Source organism: Salmo salar, chromosome ssa13 (assembly GCF_905237065.1).
Source record: "Salmo salar chromosome ssa13, Ssal_v3.1, whole genome shotgun sequence".
NCBI classification, from domain to species: domain Eukaryota; kingdom Metazoa; phylum Chordata; class Actinopteri; order Salmoniformes; family Salmonidae; genus Salmo; species Salmo salar.
The window spans coordinates 82009330-82024497 of NC_059454.1; the positions used below are offsets into that span (position 1 = coordinate 82009330).

At 40.9% G+C, this 15168-nt stretch overlaps 2 protein-coding genes and 2 long non-coding RNA genes across 8 annotated transcripts in view; 2 read left to right on the plus strand and 2 right to left on the minus strand.

Annotated features, from left to right (window-relative positions):
- LOC106567889 (RNA-binding motif protein, X-linked 2) lies at positions 1 to 2762 on the minus strand. 2 transcript variants are annotated; one of them, XM_014137748.2, is made up of 6 exons: positions 2498 to 2762; positions 1980 to 2095; positions 1690 to 1741; positions 1350 to 1479; positions 1012 to 1198; positions 1 to 784 (listed from the first exon to the last, which is right to left on the minus strand). In XM_014137748.2, the coding sequence occupies exons 1-6, from the start codon at positions 2500 to 2502 to the stop codon at positions 183 to 185; spliced, it is 1092 nt and encodes a 363-aa protein (XP_013993223.2). In that variant the 5' UTR covers positions 2503 to 2762; the 3' UTR covers positions 1 to 182. The 2 variants fall into 2 exon arrangements, with proteins under 2 accessions (XP_013993223.2, XP_013993224.2); XM_014137749.2 differs by lacking the exon at positions 1690 to 1741 and having other exon boundaries at positions 2498 to 2654.
- On the plus strand, positions 2737 to 7707 carry LOC123726085 (uncharacterized). Its single transcript, XR_006758359.1, has 3 exons — positions 2737 to 2911; positions 7158 to 7228; positions 7480 to 7707. It is a non-coding gene; the product is annotated as an uncharacterized lncRNA (long non-coding RNA).
- The window catches only part of LOC106567891 (uncharacterized), an 8035-nt gene continuing 96 nt past the window's right edge, over positions 7230 to 15168 (minus strand). The window contains exons 2-4 of the long non-coding RNA XR_001320191.2: positions 12499 to 12729; positions 11880 to 12294; positions 7230 to 8798 (exon numbers count right to left, since the gene is read on the minus strand). This is a non-coding gene — a long non-coding RNA (uncharacterized lncRNA). The remainder of the gene's footprint in view (positions 8799 to 11879; positions 12295 to 12498; positions 12730 to 15168) is intronic.
- The window catches only part of LOC106567890 (brain mitochondrial carrier protein 1), a 15625-nt gene continuing 15273 nt past the window's right edge, over positions 14817 to 15168 (plus strand). For 3 of the 4 annotated variants that reach the window (XM_045692261.1, XM_045692260.1, XM_014137752.2), the window contains exon 1: positions 14818 to 14984. The gene's annotated coding sequence lies outside the window, so the exon portion shown is untranslated. Of the gene's footprint in view, positions 14985 to 15168 lie in introns of all 4 variants that reach the window. The other variant, XM_014137751.2, reaches the window with a different exon arrangement.

Consider the following 15168-nt stretch of genomic DNA (forward strand, 5'->3'; position numbering starts at 1 on the left):
TACAAAAGCAATTGTCATTTTTATTTACAACAGTAAATCAGTAAGTAAAATTAGTGTACATACAGCCGTTTAAAGGTGGCAATCTATTGGAAATCCAGTTCCCATTTACTCTGCTGCTGATGTTGACTAAGCTGTTGTCGTGGAAACAGTATAGGACATCTTCTCATGGCATGTATTTTCTGTTACTTTCTCCTGTAGTCTCTCTCCCGACTGTGTGCTTCTCTGTGCTTACTGGACTGGTCTCTCTCTCTATTCCTATCACTGTCCCCGTCTTTCTCTCGCTCCCTGTCCCTATTTCTATCACTGTCCCTGTCTTTCTCTCGCTCCCTGTCCCTATTTCTATCACTGTCCCTGTCTTTCTCGCTCTCCCTATTTCTATCATTGTCCCTCTCTCTTTCTCTCTCCTCCCTGCCTGTCCTCTTGCTCTCCAACTGCAGTCCTCCATCTCTCCTCTCCCCCATCTCATGTCTCCTCTTCTCATCCTCCCTGGACCTATCCCTCTCTCTGTCCTGTTGGTCTCCATGGCGATTTCGGAACCCTCCATACTCCTGCCTGTGTGTATCTTGGGGGTTCCGTGGTTCTGCCCCAGGCCTCTCTCCCCTGGACCTCAGCCGCTCCTCTGCCGCCCCCCGCTGGCTGTACTTGTCATAACCCAGGTCCTCTTTCTCCTTCTTCACCCTCACTGTCGGGGCAGACCCAGGGGGAGTCTGGGCCAGCCTCTCCCTCTGCTCCCTCTCCTCCTTTAGGGCCTTCTTCTCCTTTTTATTTTTCTTCTCTTTCTTTTCTGGTTTGTAAATGAAAGAAAAGATGGAGTGAGGTCAGGTAAGAGGAGATGATATGAACATGACAGACACCTATTTGAGACACACTGACAGCCAAGTTATCCTTCACTACTCGGCTGTACTCAGTGTCCTTGCCTTACAATTAAAGTCTACTTTAGTCAAAACAGCTCTGGGAATGACAAGCAGCAGACATGTGCCATCTAAGCCTCCAGTAGTATCCCCTCCTCACCTTTCTTGGGCTTCTTCACTGGTACAGCATACTGTTCCTCTTCTTCAGACTCAGAGGATGAAGGGTCGGGTAGTTTAGGGGCACAGCCCTCCTCCCTTAGGCGCTTGGTGATATCGTCCATGTCCTCATTGTCTTTGGGAGGGCGGTAGTTCAGCACGTGGTCCACTCGGATGGTCCGCCCCTTTATCTAGATGTAATGAGGTACAGTAATTTACAAGTATTTTGCCAGTAAAAGGGTTTGGAACATCTAACCTTCATTTATGCATGTTTACTGGTTTAGTCTCAAAATGTATTTCTCTCTTGTTCTCTCTCAGCTGGGAGTGATTACTGTTCATTACCTTGATCCCGTTTAAGTTATCCACAGCCAGGATTGTGCTCCTCTGGTCCTCATAGCAGATGAAGCAGAAGCCTTTGGATTTACCAGTCTTCTTATCACGCACCAGGTTGATGTTGGCTATCTCGCCATACCTGCAGACACACATTAAGCAGGATAACTCAATCTAATGCAGAATGTTTTATTCAGAATGAAAAGGAGGAAGGTTCAGAGGGAAGAGTGGATGGAAGATAAGGATGGAACGATACATGCAATTGGATAAACAAGAGACAGAATGAACAGGGGGAGAGAAAGGGGAATGTGAGTGGAGAGATGGGAGGAAAGGGTATATGTATGGGCCTCACTGAGAGAAGACACAGACGATGTCACCTTCTGTCAGCTCATAAGGAAACCCACCTGCAGGTTACAACAGAAACACTAAGGTAAAAAAAAAAGGCTTTTTACTCTGGTGGTGAGACTGGAGAGCAAGCCATTAACTGTGAATAAACAAGCCACTCATTTTCAGCCCCCAACTGGTGAGCTGCCAGTACACTCTAAACACCAACCTTGGCTGTTAGTATGGTGTGGATTTGTAATACAAGGGTTTTGATCAATTCTACTCAATCCCACGGGTGTCTCTGACACAGCCTCTTACCGATGAAGATCCAGGCACTGTCCTTGTACTCCGAGTGCCATGACACAGTCTCCTTGACCCCCAGTGAGGCCTCTCTCTCATTCAGCTCATTGATCAGCTTCACTTTGGTCAGGGGACTGCAGGGTGGGACGAGGGAGAGATGGACTAAATAAGTGTTTAACATGCAATAGAATACAGAATCTTCTCTCTGCTGAGCCTGTCTCTTTTCTTGACCATCCATGGCCAAGCTTTTTTTTTACCCCATGAGTAACTACATACCATCTGACTAGTTAGCTAGCAGCTATTATGGTTAGTATGGTGTATTTATATAATTTTAACATTAGTAACAGTAGCAAATTATTAGCAAGACAACGTTAGCCATGTTGACTGATGTCTGAGTAGTTAGTGGCTGGCTAGTTAGTTAGCTAGATCTCTTCACATGATCACTATTAACATTACACCTAAGCGAGTAACTATATAATAGTTTTGTATCGACTATTAACAAATTGTACAGCACATAATCAGTCACTTATACTCACTTCATTATTAAGTGATCTTCATGAACGTAAACGCGATTCTGACTTTAAAATGGAGATCCCGTTTGTCACTACTTTAGTTAGCTACCACAGTCACAAAGTCAACATTGGCTATATCGTACATATTAACAAAAAAACATAAATTACGACCAAAAAGCTTCTTTTTTTTTTAAGGTTAAAGTTTGGCATAAGTTTAGCAGTGGGGTTAGTGTTAGGTTTAAAACCAGATTTTAGGAAGAGAAATTGGAGAAATAGGCGGGGTTTAGCCATTATGACTTTCTGGCTGGGGTAACAAGTGACAACCGGAGATACCCGAACAACTTCCGTTTTCGACGCGTCAGACTAAGCGGAGGGGATTGTGGGAGGTGTAGTTCAAAGGCATGTTCCCTTCTCAGTAGACGAACCTCAGACAAACTTGTAAGTACGAACAAAATCTTTTTTCCATAAGAGTTCCGCCGAAAAAAATGCATTTTAATGTTATCCAATTCCAAGAGTATTTTTTTGATTCAGCAAAAGTTTGCTTCAACGATAATGCATTGGCCCACACTTGTATGATCTGTTCTCTTTATGAAATCGGCTTTTATAGCACCATCAACCCTCATATTCGTGAGTGTAATTGTATTGCCTAGTTGTAAAATATGGATGTATTTATCCTATAAATAAGTGCTTATATGACAAGGAAGTGCCCATTAATGAATAATCATTCAACCATTGTCTCATTTATTTGAACTAACAAACACTCAAACAATACCTACCTCATATCAAGGTTTTCTCAATATGTTGCCACTATGGTACTGTAAGTGACAACAATAAAGCAATTCTTCATTGACACAAAGAGAGTAAATCATTTGGAGATGATGCAAAATGTGGGCAATAAAACACAACACACATTTCCCATGTACCTTCTGCATGGAGGTAATAACACACACTACTTTCATGAGAAATGACTTTGTAAAAAAAAGTTGTTCATATAATCATTGACATCAGAGAACAACCATTTGTACACAAAACAAGCTGTTCCACTTCAAAACACCTACACCTACTTACACCTCTCAACAGTGGTGTAAAGTACTTAAGTAAAAATACTTTAAAGTACTACTTAAGTAGTTTTTTGGGGTATCTGTTCTTTACTTTACTATTTACATTTTTGCCTACTTTTACTTCTACTTCACTACATTCCTAAAGAAAATAATGTATTTTTTACTCCATACATTTTTAAAAAGTACTCGTTACAACAAAAATACTCGTTACGTTTTGACAGGACAATGGTCAAATTCACGTACTTATCAAGAGACCATCCCTGGTCATCCCTACTGCCTCTGATCTGGTGGACTCACTAAACATAAAAAATAATGTGTAAATTATGTCTGAGTGTTGGAGATTGCCCCTGGCTATCTGTAAATAAATAAAAACAAGAACATTGTGCCGTCTGGTTTGCTTAATATAAAGAATTTAAAATTATTTATACTTTACTTTTAATACTTAGTGCCTTCGGAAAGTATTCAGACCCCTTGACTTTTTCCACATTTTGTTACGTTACAGCCATATTATTTTTCGACAACTTGATTGGAGTCCACCTATGGTACATTTTATTGATTGGACATAATTTGGAAAGGCCTGTCTATATAAGGTCCCACAGTTGACAGTGCATGTCAGAGCAAAAACCAAGCCATTAGGTCGAAGGAATTGTTAGTAGAGCGCCGAGACAGTATTGTGTCGAGGCACAGATCTAGGGAAGGGTACCAAAAATGTCTGCAGCATTGAAGGTCCACAAGAACACTGTGGCCTCCATAATTTTTAAATGGAAGAAGTTTAGAATCACCAAGGCTCTTTCTAGAGCTGGCCGCCTGGCCAAACTGAGCAATCAGGGGAGAAGGGCCTTGATCAGGGAGGTGACCAAGAACCCGATGGTCACTCGGACAGAGCTCTAGAGTTCCTCTGTGGAGACGGGAGAAACTTCCAGAAGGGCAACCATCTCTGCAGCAGTCCACCAAACAGGCCTTTATGGTAGAGTGGCCAGACGGAAGCCACTCCTCAGTAAAAGGCACATGACAGCCCGCTTAGAGTTTGCCAAAAGGCACCTAAAGACTGTCACACCATGAGAAATAAGATTCTCTGGTCTGATGAAACCAAGATTGAACACTTTCGCTTGAATGCCAAGCGTTACATCTGGAGGAACCTGGCACCATCCCTACGGTGAAGCATGGTGATGGCAGCATCATGCTGTGGGGATGTTTTTCAGCGGCAGCGACACTAGTCAGGATGAGGCAAAGATGAACAGAGCAAAGTACAGAGAGATCCTTGATGAAAACCTGCTCCAGAGAGCTCAACAGCTCAGACTGGGGAGAAGGTTCACCTTCGGGTCTGAATACTTACATAAATGTCATAAATGTAGATTGATGAGGGAAAAAACAATTTAATCAATTTTCGAATAAGACTAACTTAACAAAATGTGGAAAAAGTCAAGGGGTCTGAAAACTTTCCGAAGGCCGTGTAAATTCCATGTATTTTTGATACTTAAATATATTTCAAACCAAATACTTTTAGACTTTTACTCGGGTAGTATTTTACTGGGTGACTTTCACTTTTACTTTAGTAATTTTCTGTTAAGATATCTTTACTTTTACTCAAGTATTACAAATGAGTACTTTTTCCACCACTGCTTCTCAGACACACATAGACAACGGGCTCGTTTAAGTGGTAAGGTGAAAGCAACCGAATGTAGACAAAAGTCGAGGAGTTAAGTCGGGGGAGGTGCATCTGGGACAGCCTAAAGTCTGACACTAACCGGGTTTCCATCCAACCTTTTAATGCAAGTAAAGTACATGTCGGAAAAAAAAAAACATTTAATGACAGGACTGATGGAAACAGAACATTTGTCGGTAAACTGTCCAGCTAGACAAAGTGGGATCTTTTTTGTCAGGAAAATTAATTATGCGAGAAATGTTGGTGGAAACGCTTTTATGCGCAAATATTGATATAATAACTATCATATCGAAGTCCCGCGATAACATGTTGTGTGATCCTCCCACTAGGACTAGTCGGGAAAACATACAGTGTCAATACCAGAGTGGGCAAATTCGCTATTTAACGCCAAATAATTTGCGAGAAAACCATCATTACAGTTGAAAATGTGATGGAAACCCATTTAACTTTTATTTTTTATTCGGTACATTCGAATTTAACTGCAAAAGTATGTATATGTGCACTACATCATCACGCACAGCTTTTTATCTGCAACAAGTCAATTTGATGGAAACATCTCTGGTGGGAAAAGGTGCATCTTTTTTAATGCAGATTTTAGAATATTTGCATGAAAATCTGTCGTCAATTAGGTGGAAACCTAGCTACTGATGTTGTTTTCCAACAGCAAGGCTCAGTGCAACATGGCGGTGTTGTCATTGTTTATAAAAGTTTTTCTTTATAATGTTGAAATAAACATGTCTCCAACCTAATAAATCCCAATAATAAAAAAATAATAATATATCAAAACTCAAACTGAAAATATATATGTTTGTACATTGTACACTCAATTGGTGAGAGAGAGAGACTCAAATATCACAGTAATTTGTACATATCCACTGTATACATGAATTGCAGCAAAGTTTGCTCCTGTTTCAGTCATGTCATTGGTCACGTTCGAGTGGGTTAGGAAAAAACATCCTAATGATTGGTTGACAATAGAGCCTCCCACAATACAGGCATGGCTGCTCTGGGAACATACATTTTAATGTTGCAGGGAGGTTCTGAGGACGTTTTACTATGGTTCCCTAAAAGTATTCCTGGGAGGTTTTATTAAGGATCTGAGAACAGAAATTCTAGGTTATTTTATTTTCATTAAAACTTTCACTGAATGTTTCAATAAGACTTTTAATAACACTGCTAGCTTAGTTTAACTGTTTTGATCTCCAAGCACAGATAGGACACATTCATTTGCTTAGGCATTAATCATGCAAACACTGTGGCACTGTGTCAATGACATTTAAAGCTATGATCTTCTGTTCTCTATCCACCATGATGCCATGTTTTTTTACCTCATACAAAGCTGTTCATTTTAGTTTATTCAAACAGACCCCATTTCAAAGGAAACAAGCACTTAGTAAGATCAGGTGTGGCCAATTATTGGGTTTTAATGGAAAATATTTGTAGTGTTCTGAAAAAATGTAACCATGTGTAAACCTACAGAAAACGTTATGCTGAAGTACTGAAATTCCCACAGGAGAACATTGTTTCTTAACATTCTTGGAACAATTTGATGACATTCCCAATGCCAATCCAGTTGGAAAATGTTCCTAGAACATTACCAAAAAATGTAACTAAATGTAACCAAGTTTGAACTTTTAGGAAACGTTCTGTTAAAGTAATGAAATACCAAAAAAATAACATTATTTTGTCAAGTTCCTTAAATGTACTGAGAATGTTCCAAAGCCAAGTAACTATCCTGCACCATTCCCAGAACAATCAAGCTCTAAGAAACATATAGCACTCAGAGCATTATGTGCTAGCTGGGTGGGAATGCAGAGGGACAAAGTGCATACTTTGCAGAGATAATATCAATTAGGTTAATAGAGGAAACAGAGGAAAAACAGCAAATAGGTTTCATGATGTCTCCACAACCATTATCTCACTCTGTTATTTTTCCACTTTTGGTTGTTTTTGTCAGTTGGTTGCTGTCGCCAGACGTGTGACTTGAACCGTTTCTACCAGAAATGGAGAAAGCTCTAAGCTGCCACAGTAAGTGTCCAAATTGGTTTATTCAACCTCAATGAGTTGTTCTCAAAATGTTTAAGTCATTTACAAGGTGGTTGAGGCAGAAAGCGATGCAGTGTGGCCCTGTTCAGTGGTGACCGGGGGAAGGTGGGGTCCAGGCTCAGGGTATCGTCCACAGATATAACAGTATAAGTGTACACAGTATACGCAGCTCTGTCTGACATCTCTCACTAGCCTCTAACACAGCTGTGTTCTTGAACCTGTCCTTAACGGAGATGAGTGCCCCGATCTTCAGCCACACCTCCCTCTGCCAGCAGGCGTACACCAGAGGGTTGATGAGGGAGTTGGACAGCCCCAGCAGCTACAGGTCGTTCTCCAGCACCTTGTACAACTCACAGCCCTCACACAGCACCTGCACCACACACACCACAAAGGGCACCAGCAGATGGTGAAACATCCCATCAGCAGAGCCACGGTCCTCAGGGCCTTGACGTGGCCCCAGTAGTGGCTGCGCTGTGGAAGCCTTTAGCTGGCCTGACGGATCTGCATCTGGTGGCCGCAGGCAATCTTCAGGATGTCCAGGTAGAAGTAGGCGAAGACAGAGAGGCTGGGGAAGAAGCCAGCACAGAACACCACAATGAAGCCCCTAGGACAGATGACAGAGAAGAAGGTGCAAAGGCTGCTACTGTCTAAGTTTCTCTGCTGTAGCTGCCGCGCCATGCCTACAGAGCAGAGGAGAATAATAAACATACTATATACTACTATATTTATAGTATTTAGATTATTAATATAAAAATATATCATGTTCATTATCCAGTTGATCAAGAATTCACAAATTGAGTCTCTTCATCCCCTGAATTGAAATGAAACCCTGTTGTTAGGGACATCAGGGTATCTGGCAGGGCCAGGTTGATAAAGAAGCACCAGCTCTGACTGCCCTTCCTGCACATTAGCTGAAACAGAGCAGCAGCCACCAGAAGGTTGGTTGAGATAATGAGGAGACAGGCCACACTCAGGACCCATCCCATAATTTCTGGTGTCATTGAGGTGTAGACAACAGGGGTTGGTATAGGTCTCATACCAGGCATCATGGCCGTGAGGTTGCCAGCCGACTCTCCTATCCAGCATGTCTTATTGTAAGCTGCCATTGAGTCATTTACAAGCTCTAAGTCCTTTATATCTGTGAGATCCCCACCCCCTCAAAACAAATAAATTATATCCACCAACATCCACTCCTGCTGTGGTATATTGATATTTGAATCCAAAGACCCTTTTTCCTATTTGTATTGACTTCTGTAAATGTTTCTTGTTAATATCTTTCTCTCCCAAACTCCTTGTAAAACAATGATAAACGGTGCTGTTAATTAAAACGTTATAATGGGAAAAAAGGTAGAACATTCAGAGCGACTCATCCACTCCTGGTGTGCCTTTGCTCCTGAGAGGGAAAAGTATCTCCGCCTCTCTCGTCTGCAGCTGTGGTTCCTCTGCATCTGACTCTTGTCCAGCCTGCTATCTGGCTGCACCTTGAAAAGTCCCTGGTGCAGACATCCGGGATGATGGGGCCATTTTCCACAAGGGTTCACCACCACCGAATCTGGGTTAATGACAGTAGTATGCAGTATAAACATAATCTGACAATACACTAAGATAGATCTGCTTTTGATGCCATCTGTATCTTCATCATTAAGTCGTTTTTTTTTTAAGCCCCATTCATTGAATTCATTGAGTAGTGCAGTAAGGTAAGAGAGAAAGAGTTTTCTGTGGCGTGTCTCTTGGGAAGACCCATCTGTAGGCATATATGTGAGTCCTTTAGAAAACACAAGGAAGAAAAAAAATCCAGATAGAGACACGGAAGATAAAACAACCATCTACTCCCACTTACTAGAATCAATAAAGAGTATCTGCTCTCTTGGCTCCTCTAGTGTCTAAGGTGAGTCCTAGCAAAAATAATATAATAGAAGGACTTTTCATCTTGAGAAGCCCCTTCATCTTGGCACACAACACTGCACGATCACAGTGCTGTACAAAATGTCCTGTGACTAACCACTGTACCTATTGGTCGTTATGGCTAAGGGTTTTCTGTATGTATTTACACAGCTCTAGACAAACAGAGGCAAAATACATGATAAGGAGAGATAGGGAGAGAGAGTTTATATTTGCCAGACAGGATGACATGAATCTCTGTTATCAGTCAACTACATCCGTTTTACGTATGGGAAACATTTCATTGGGTGACATAACTTACTACCCTGCACAAATTACTACCCAACTTCCTCATAAGAGTATGCATTTACAGTTGAAGTCGAAAGTTTACATACACTTAAGTTGGAGTCATTAAAACTCGTTTTTCAACCACTCCACAAAGTTCTTGTTAACAAACTATAGTTTTGGCAAGTCGGTTAGGACATCTACTTCGTGCATGACACAAGTCATTTTTCCAACAATTGTTTACAGACAGAGTATTTCACTTATAATTCACTGTATCACAATTCCAGTGGGTCAGAAGTTTACATACACTAAGTTGATTGTGCCTTTAAACAGCTTGGAAAATTCCAGAAAATTATGTCATGGCTTTAGAAGCTTCTGATAGGCTAATTGACATAATTTGAGTCAATTGGAGGTGTACCCATGGATGTATTTCAAGGCCTACCTTCAAACTCAGTGCCTCCTTGCTTGACATCATGGGAAAATCAAAAGAAATCAGCCCAAGACCTCAGAAAAAAAATTGTAGACCTCCACAAGTCTGGTTCATCATTGGGAGTAATGTCCAAACGCCTGAAGGTACCACGTTCATCTGTACAAACAATAGTACGCAAGTATAAACACCATGGGGCCACGCATCTGTCATACTGCTCAGGAAGGAGATTCGTTCTGTCTCCTAGAGATGAACGTACTTTGGTGTGAAAAGTGCAAATGAATCCCAGAACAACAGCAAAGGACCTTGTGAAGATGCTGGAGGAAACAGGTACAAAAGTATCTATATCCACAGTAAAACGAGTCCTACATTGAAATAACCTGAAAGGCCACTCAGCAAGGAAGAAGCCACTGCTCCAAAACCGGCATAAAAAAGCCAGACTACGGTTTGCAACTGCACATGGGGACAAAGATCGTACTTTTTGGAGAAATGTCCTCTGATCTGATGAAACAAAAATAGAACTTTTTGCCCATAATGACCATCGTTATGTTTGGAGAGAAAAGTGGGAGGCTTGCAAGCTGAGGAACACCATCCCAACCGTGAAGCACAGGGGTGGCAGCATCATGTTGTGGGGGTGCTTTGCTGCTGGAGGAACTGGTGCACTTCACAAAATAGAAGGCATCATGAGGATGGAAAATGATGTGGATATATTGAAGCAACATCTCAAGACATCAGTCAGGAAGTTAAAGCTTGGTCGCAAATGGGTCTTCCAAATGGACAATGACCCCAAGCATACTTCCAAAGTTGTGGCAAAATGGCTTAAGGACAACAAAGTCAAGGTATTGGAGTGGCCATCACAAAGCCCTGACCTCATTCCTATAGAAAATTTGTGGGCAGGACTAAAAAAGTTTGTGCAAGCAAGGAGGCCTACAAACCTGACTCAGTTACTGTCACGACTTCCGCCGAAGTCGGTCCCTCTCCTTGTTCGGGCGGCGTTCGGCGGTCGACGTCACCGACCTTCTAGCCATCGCCGATCCACTTTTCATCTTCCATTTGTTTTGTCCTTGTCTTACACACCTGGTTTCAATCCCCCAATTACTTGTTCATTATTTAACCCTCTGTTCCCCCATGTTTGTTTGTGAGTGATTGTGGCCTTGTATTTATTTGACGTGTATTGTGGTTATTGTTGAGTAAATTGCGTACATTACTCATATCTGCTGTCCTGCGCCTGACTCATCTACACCAGCTACACACAGACGCATTACAGTTACACCAGCTCTGTCAGGAGGAATGGGCCAAAATTCACCCAACTTATTGTGGGAAGCTTGTGGAAGGCTACCCGAAACGTTTGACCCAAGTTAAACAATTTAAAAGGCAACGCTACCAAATACTAATTGAGTGTATGTAAACTTCTCACCCAATGGGAATGTGATGAAAGAAATAAAAGCTGAAATAAATCACTCTTTACTATTATTCTGACATTTCACATTCTTAAAAAATAAAGTGGTGATCCTAACTGACCTAAGACAGAGAATTTTTACTCTGATTAAATGTCAGGAATTGTGAAAAACTGAGTTTAAATGTATTTGGCAAAGGTGTATGTAAACTTTGACTTCAACTGTACATGTCTCTCTTCTCTCTCTTTCTGTAACTATTTCTCAACTCCCTCCTCTCTCACACCCTCAGCCACAACAACCCAACCAGGTCAGTCTAAACAGTATCACCAGGTTCACATCAAGTACACAGTGATCTTTTCATGTAGAGCAAAGATCCTCTTTTTATCACAGAGGGGGGAAAAACCTCTGGCTCCCACAGAGATACAATGTGGGAATGTTATTCATCCCTACTAGACCTTTCAGTGCCATTCAAAACTTCTGTTGGTCAGCAGTAATTGTGCCCACTGCCCCTGTACCAGTAGGAATTCTCCCCCTGTTTACACCTAGCACTGCCCACTCCTCACCTACGGGTTCTCAACCCCCCCCCATGCCCCGGCTAGAAACTTCTTGAAGGTGTTGTTATTCTTTGAATAGACTACAGTACCTCCTGTCTTGGGCTTGAACTTTGAAGTTGAACGCTGAAGTTGAGAATCGTTTGGACTGTGAATTAAAGATGTCTTTAAAGAGACGGCTGCTGTCCATGTTGTTGGGCTGTGTCTACTGCGTGGCTTCGCTCTTCTGCTTGAACCCCAACAACTGTGTCTCCATCAGCACCCGGTGAGTCTGTGTGAGTATGTGTGAGTATGTGTGTGTACAGGCATGAGTGAGTGTGTATTTCAGTGTATGTTTACCCGAGTGTTTGTATTTGTGTGAAAAATGTCTTAGTCATGAATCATGGTGTGTGTTAATAATATATTTTCTGTTCATCTGTTGGTAATTTGCAACAATCTGAGGTAGTGGCATGTCCTCTGTTTTATGTGTGTGATTTTTATATGTGTGTGTTGGCATATGTTTCCTCGCTTGATAGAGAATGAAATACACAGTATAACAATACAGGATGTAAAAAGAAGATTGCTATTGAGTTACTTTTTTGTTTTAATATACTCACAGTAAGGGTAATAAATAAAGTATTCATAAAGTAATTAACAAAGTAATAATGAAGTAATCTTTGCTCGAATATAAATATATATATTTTTAATACGGTATGTTAAACAGAACCTTACCTTGAACAGTTTGCTGTGTTTGGCACCACTCACTGATCATGTCTTTTGTGCTCTTTTGACAAACCATTTTAGGAATCTCATGACAGTTGTCCAGCAGCTGTACCAGCGAGTCACTAGGCTTATGCGCACCACTTTGTGATCTTGTGGAGCCCGTTAACACTCATCATCCTCAAGACTGAGTCACTCTACTGCCCTACCCTTTCCATCCAATGGAGATGACCTGCAGAGCACCTGCCACAGACAGAGCAAGAGGACAAATAGTGCTCTCACAGTCATGGATTGTTTTTTTGGAACACCTGAACATTCTTAGCCTCTTACCATTTCAGTTCACTGTAATAAAGAGGGAGATAGTAAAAAAAAATTTATTGATTCAGATAGATTTAGTAGTTGAGATCCTACTGGGCTTGTTGTGTGAGATGTGAATGAGGTGGTGGACGCAAAGAGGGCTGGCCTTTTGTGGGCCCTAAGCGAGATTTGGTTGAGAGTATATTTTAAAGTTAATTTACCGCAATACTACACATTTTGCATGGACCGGAGAGAACATTTTGCAATTTTATAATTAATTTCATGGAATTCTACTTATTTTGCAGAGATAAAAATTTGAAGTTTTAAAGCTAATTTCCTGCAATTCTACACATTTTACCATAACTCATGCCATGTCAATATAATATGATATCTGAGTGAGAGTGACTAATACAATCAATGGGGGCACACTGGAGTTCAGGGTCCCTGGGCATGTGCCCTGCGTGCCTGGTCGGTAATTCGGCCATGATTACTAAAAGTTTAGATTGCTGGCTAGACTAATTTACCAATCTCAAAAATTGTTGACATGAGCTAATTGAGTGACTGTCAGTGACTGACATGACAAGAGATTATTCTACTATTCTAACTCTCAACAGTTAGTTGAGACCCTGCCTGAGTTTGTTTGTGTGGTTTGGGGGCCCCTAGTGGCCGCTTATGTCTCTTAGTGGATAGGGGTGGCCCTGGACGCAAACATACTTGTAGGTCTACTATGTTTTCAGGTTTCACCTGTGATTCTGTGGCTCAGGCTGTTCCCTTTTATATGCTTGACTGATCTTTCCGTTATAGAACTTGAATGTTAGCACCATTGTTAGTACAGGAGGCAAAACATTTGTAATACATGGATGGGACACAATGAGCTGGCCATTGACACTGTGGATTTTATTTTGGCAGCTTTCCGTAGGCATAACGATGTAGGGTGTGGTTGCTCTTGCCTTGAGGGGAGACGCCACAGAACTGACTGATTTAAGTAGCTGGTAAATTTGTTTTGCACACAGAATGCCATTCAGAGAGCATTTTTACTTTTGCAGAGTATGAATGAGTATGAACATACTTTTGCCGTGTATTAACTATTATGAGAATGCTTTTGCATAGCTGAAGAAATGCAGTGCATGTTAGAAGCATTTGCTTAAGTGCATGAGCTTTGTGTTAGTGGCAGAAATGTCCTGCATTGTAATGCGAGTGCTGGAAAAGCCAATTACAGGATCATTCAAAGATGTCATTCACTTCATGCCCTCTTGTGGAAAACTGAGCAGTTATTTCTACATGATGGTCAATAAATGAATGCTTTCAATGAGCTTCAAATCTACCAATGGACATGGAAAAGGTTTCCTGCTGGAATTGATGTGATTGTGTTTTGTTAAATCTGCTCCATGAATGCATATAGTGCAGTATGTGCTGTCTTCATAAAATAATACTGGGCTTTTACCTTGTGCAAATTATGGGAAGATAGGCAGGGGAGTATTGAACAACATGTAGTTCAACTTTGCATTAGTTTGGTGGTAGTTTAAATAAATTCAAATCTAGGTAGTGTTTTCAGTAATTACGTTTTTGCCATGTAGCAGTGTAGCTAACTACTGGAACTACAGACTACTTTTTTTGCTAAAATTAAATTAAAAAAGGTGAAGTAGGCAAGAATTTATTTTTAGTAGTAACTTTAGTTAAGTAAACTATATTTTCTTAGTATCTTCCCCAACATTGAAGATAATATGTCCAATACATTTGTACCACTTGACTGATCTAAATGTTATAACAGTTTAGTATTTTGTCATTCATGCTGCAGGCCTATAAAACTGATATAATACACTTTACATTTGTTTTCATAAATGTTTGCCAGTATATTTTTTATATGCCTATAACTTTCACTCACAACATAAGTCTGGTGTAATAGATAGCCATATGACGTAATATATTTACTACATGATAAATATATATGTAGGCCTAAGGAAATTGTAACAAAGGCAAACTACATAAAAAGGGCGTTGCATCATTATCGCGTACCCTTCCAAATGGTTCCGGAAACTTCCGGTGCCCTCTGTGCCTCTTTCGGCACAAATCCACTAGAAATGGAAAGCTCGTAGCCGGATAACTTTTGTGTTGTTTTATTTATTGAATAAACCCACTTGATGTCGAAGATATGGAATCCAAAATAAAATAGCAGTGCACAACTTTTATTTACATTACTGGTAGGTGTCATTATGTGGTGTTGCAGTTTGTAGCGGGTTTCGTAACTTATTTCTAGAACTGTTGGCTTTAGCTAAGAAGCTACAGTAACTATAGTAGCAAGCTGGTTGTCGCTAACATGCGGACCTGACGGCCAACGCGGGTTCTGCTAAATGAACGATTATTCCTTTGATTTGATTGACATTT

Bases quoted from the DNA above. Each gene is read 5' to 3' on its own strand.
- LOC106567889 (XM_014137748.2), bottom strand. The intron at 1,199-1,349 runs GTAATGAACAGT...CATTACATCTAG, and splicing joins ATAACTTAAACGGGATCAAG to ATAAAGGGGCGGACCATCCG. The intron at 785-1,011 runs GTGAGGAGGGGA...TTTACAAACCAG, and splicing joins AGTGAAGAAGCCCAAGAAAG to AAAAGAAAGAGAAGAAAAAT.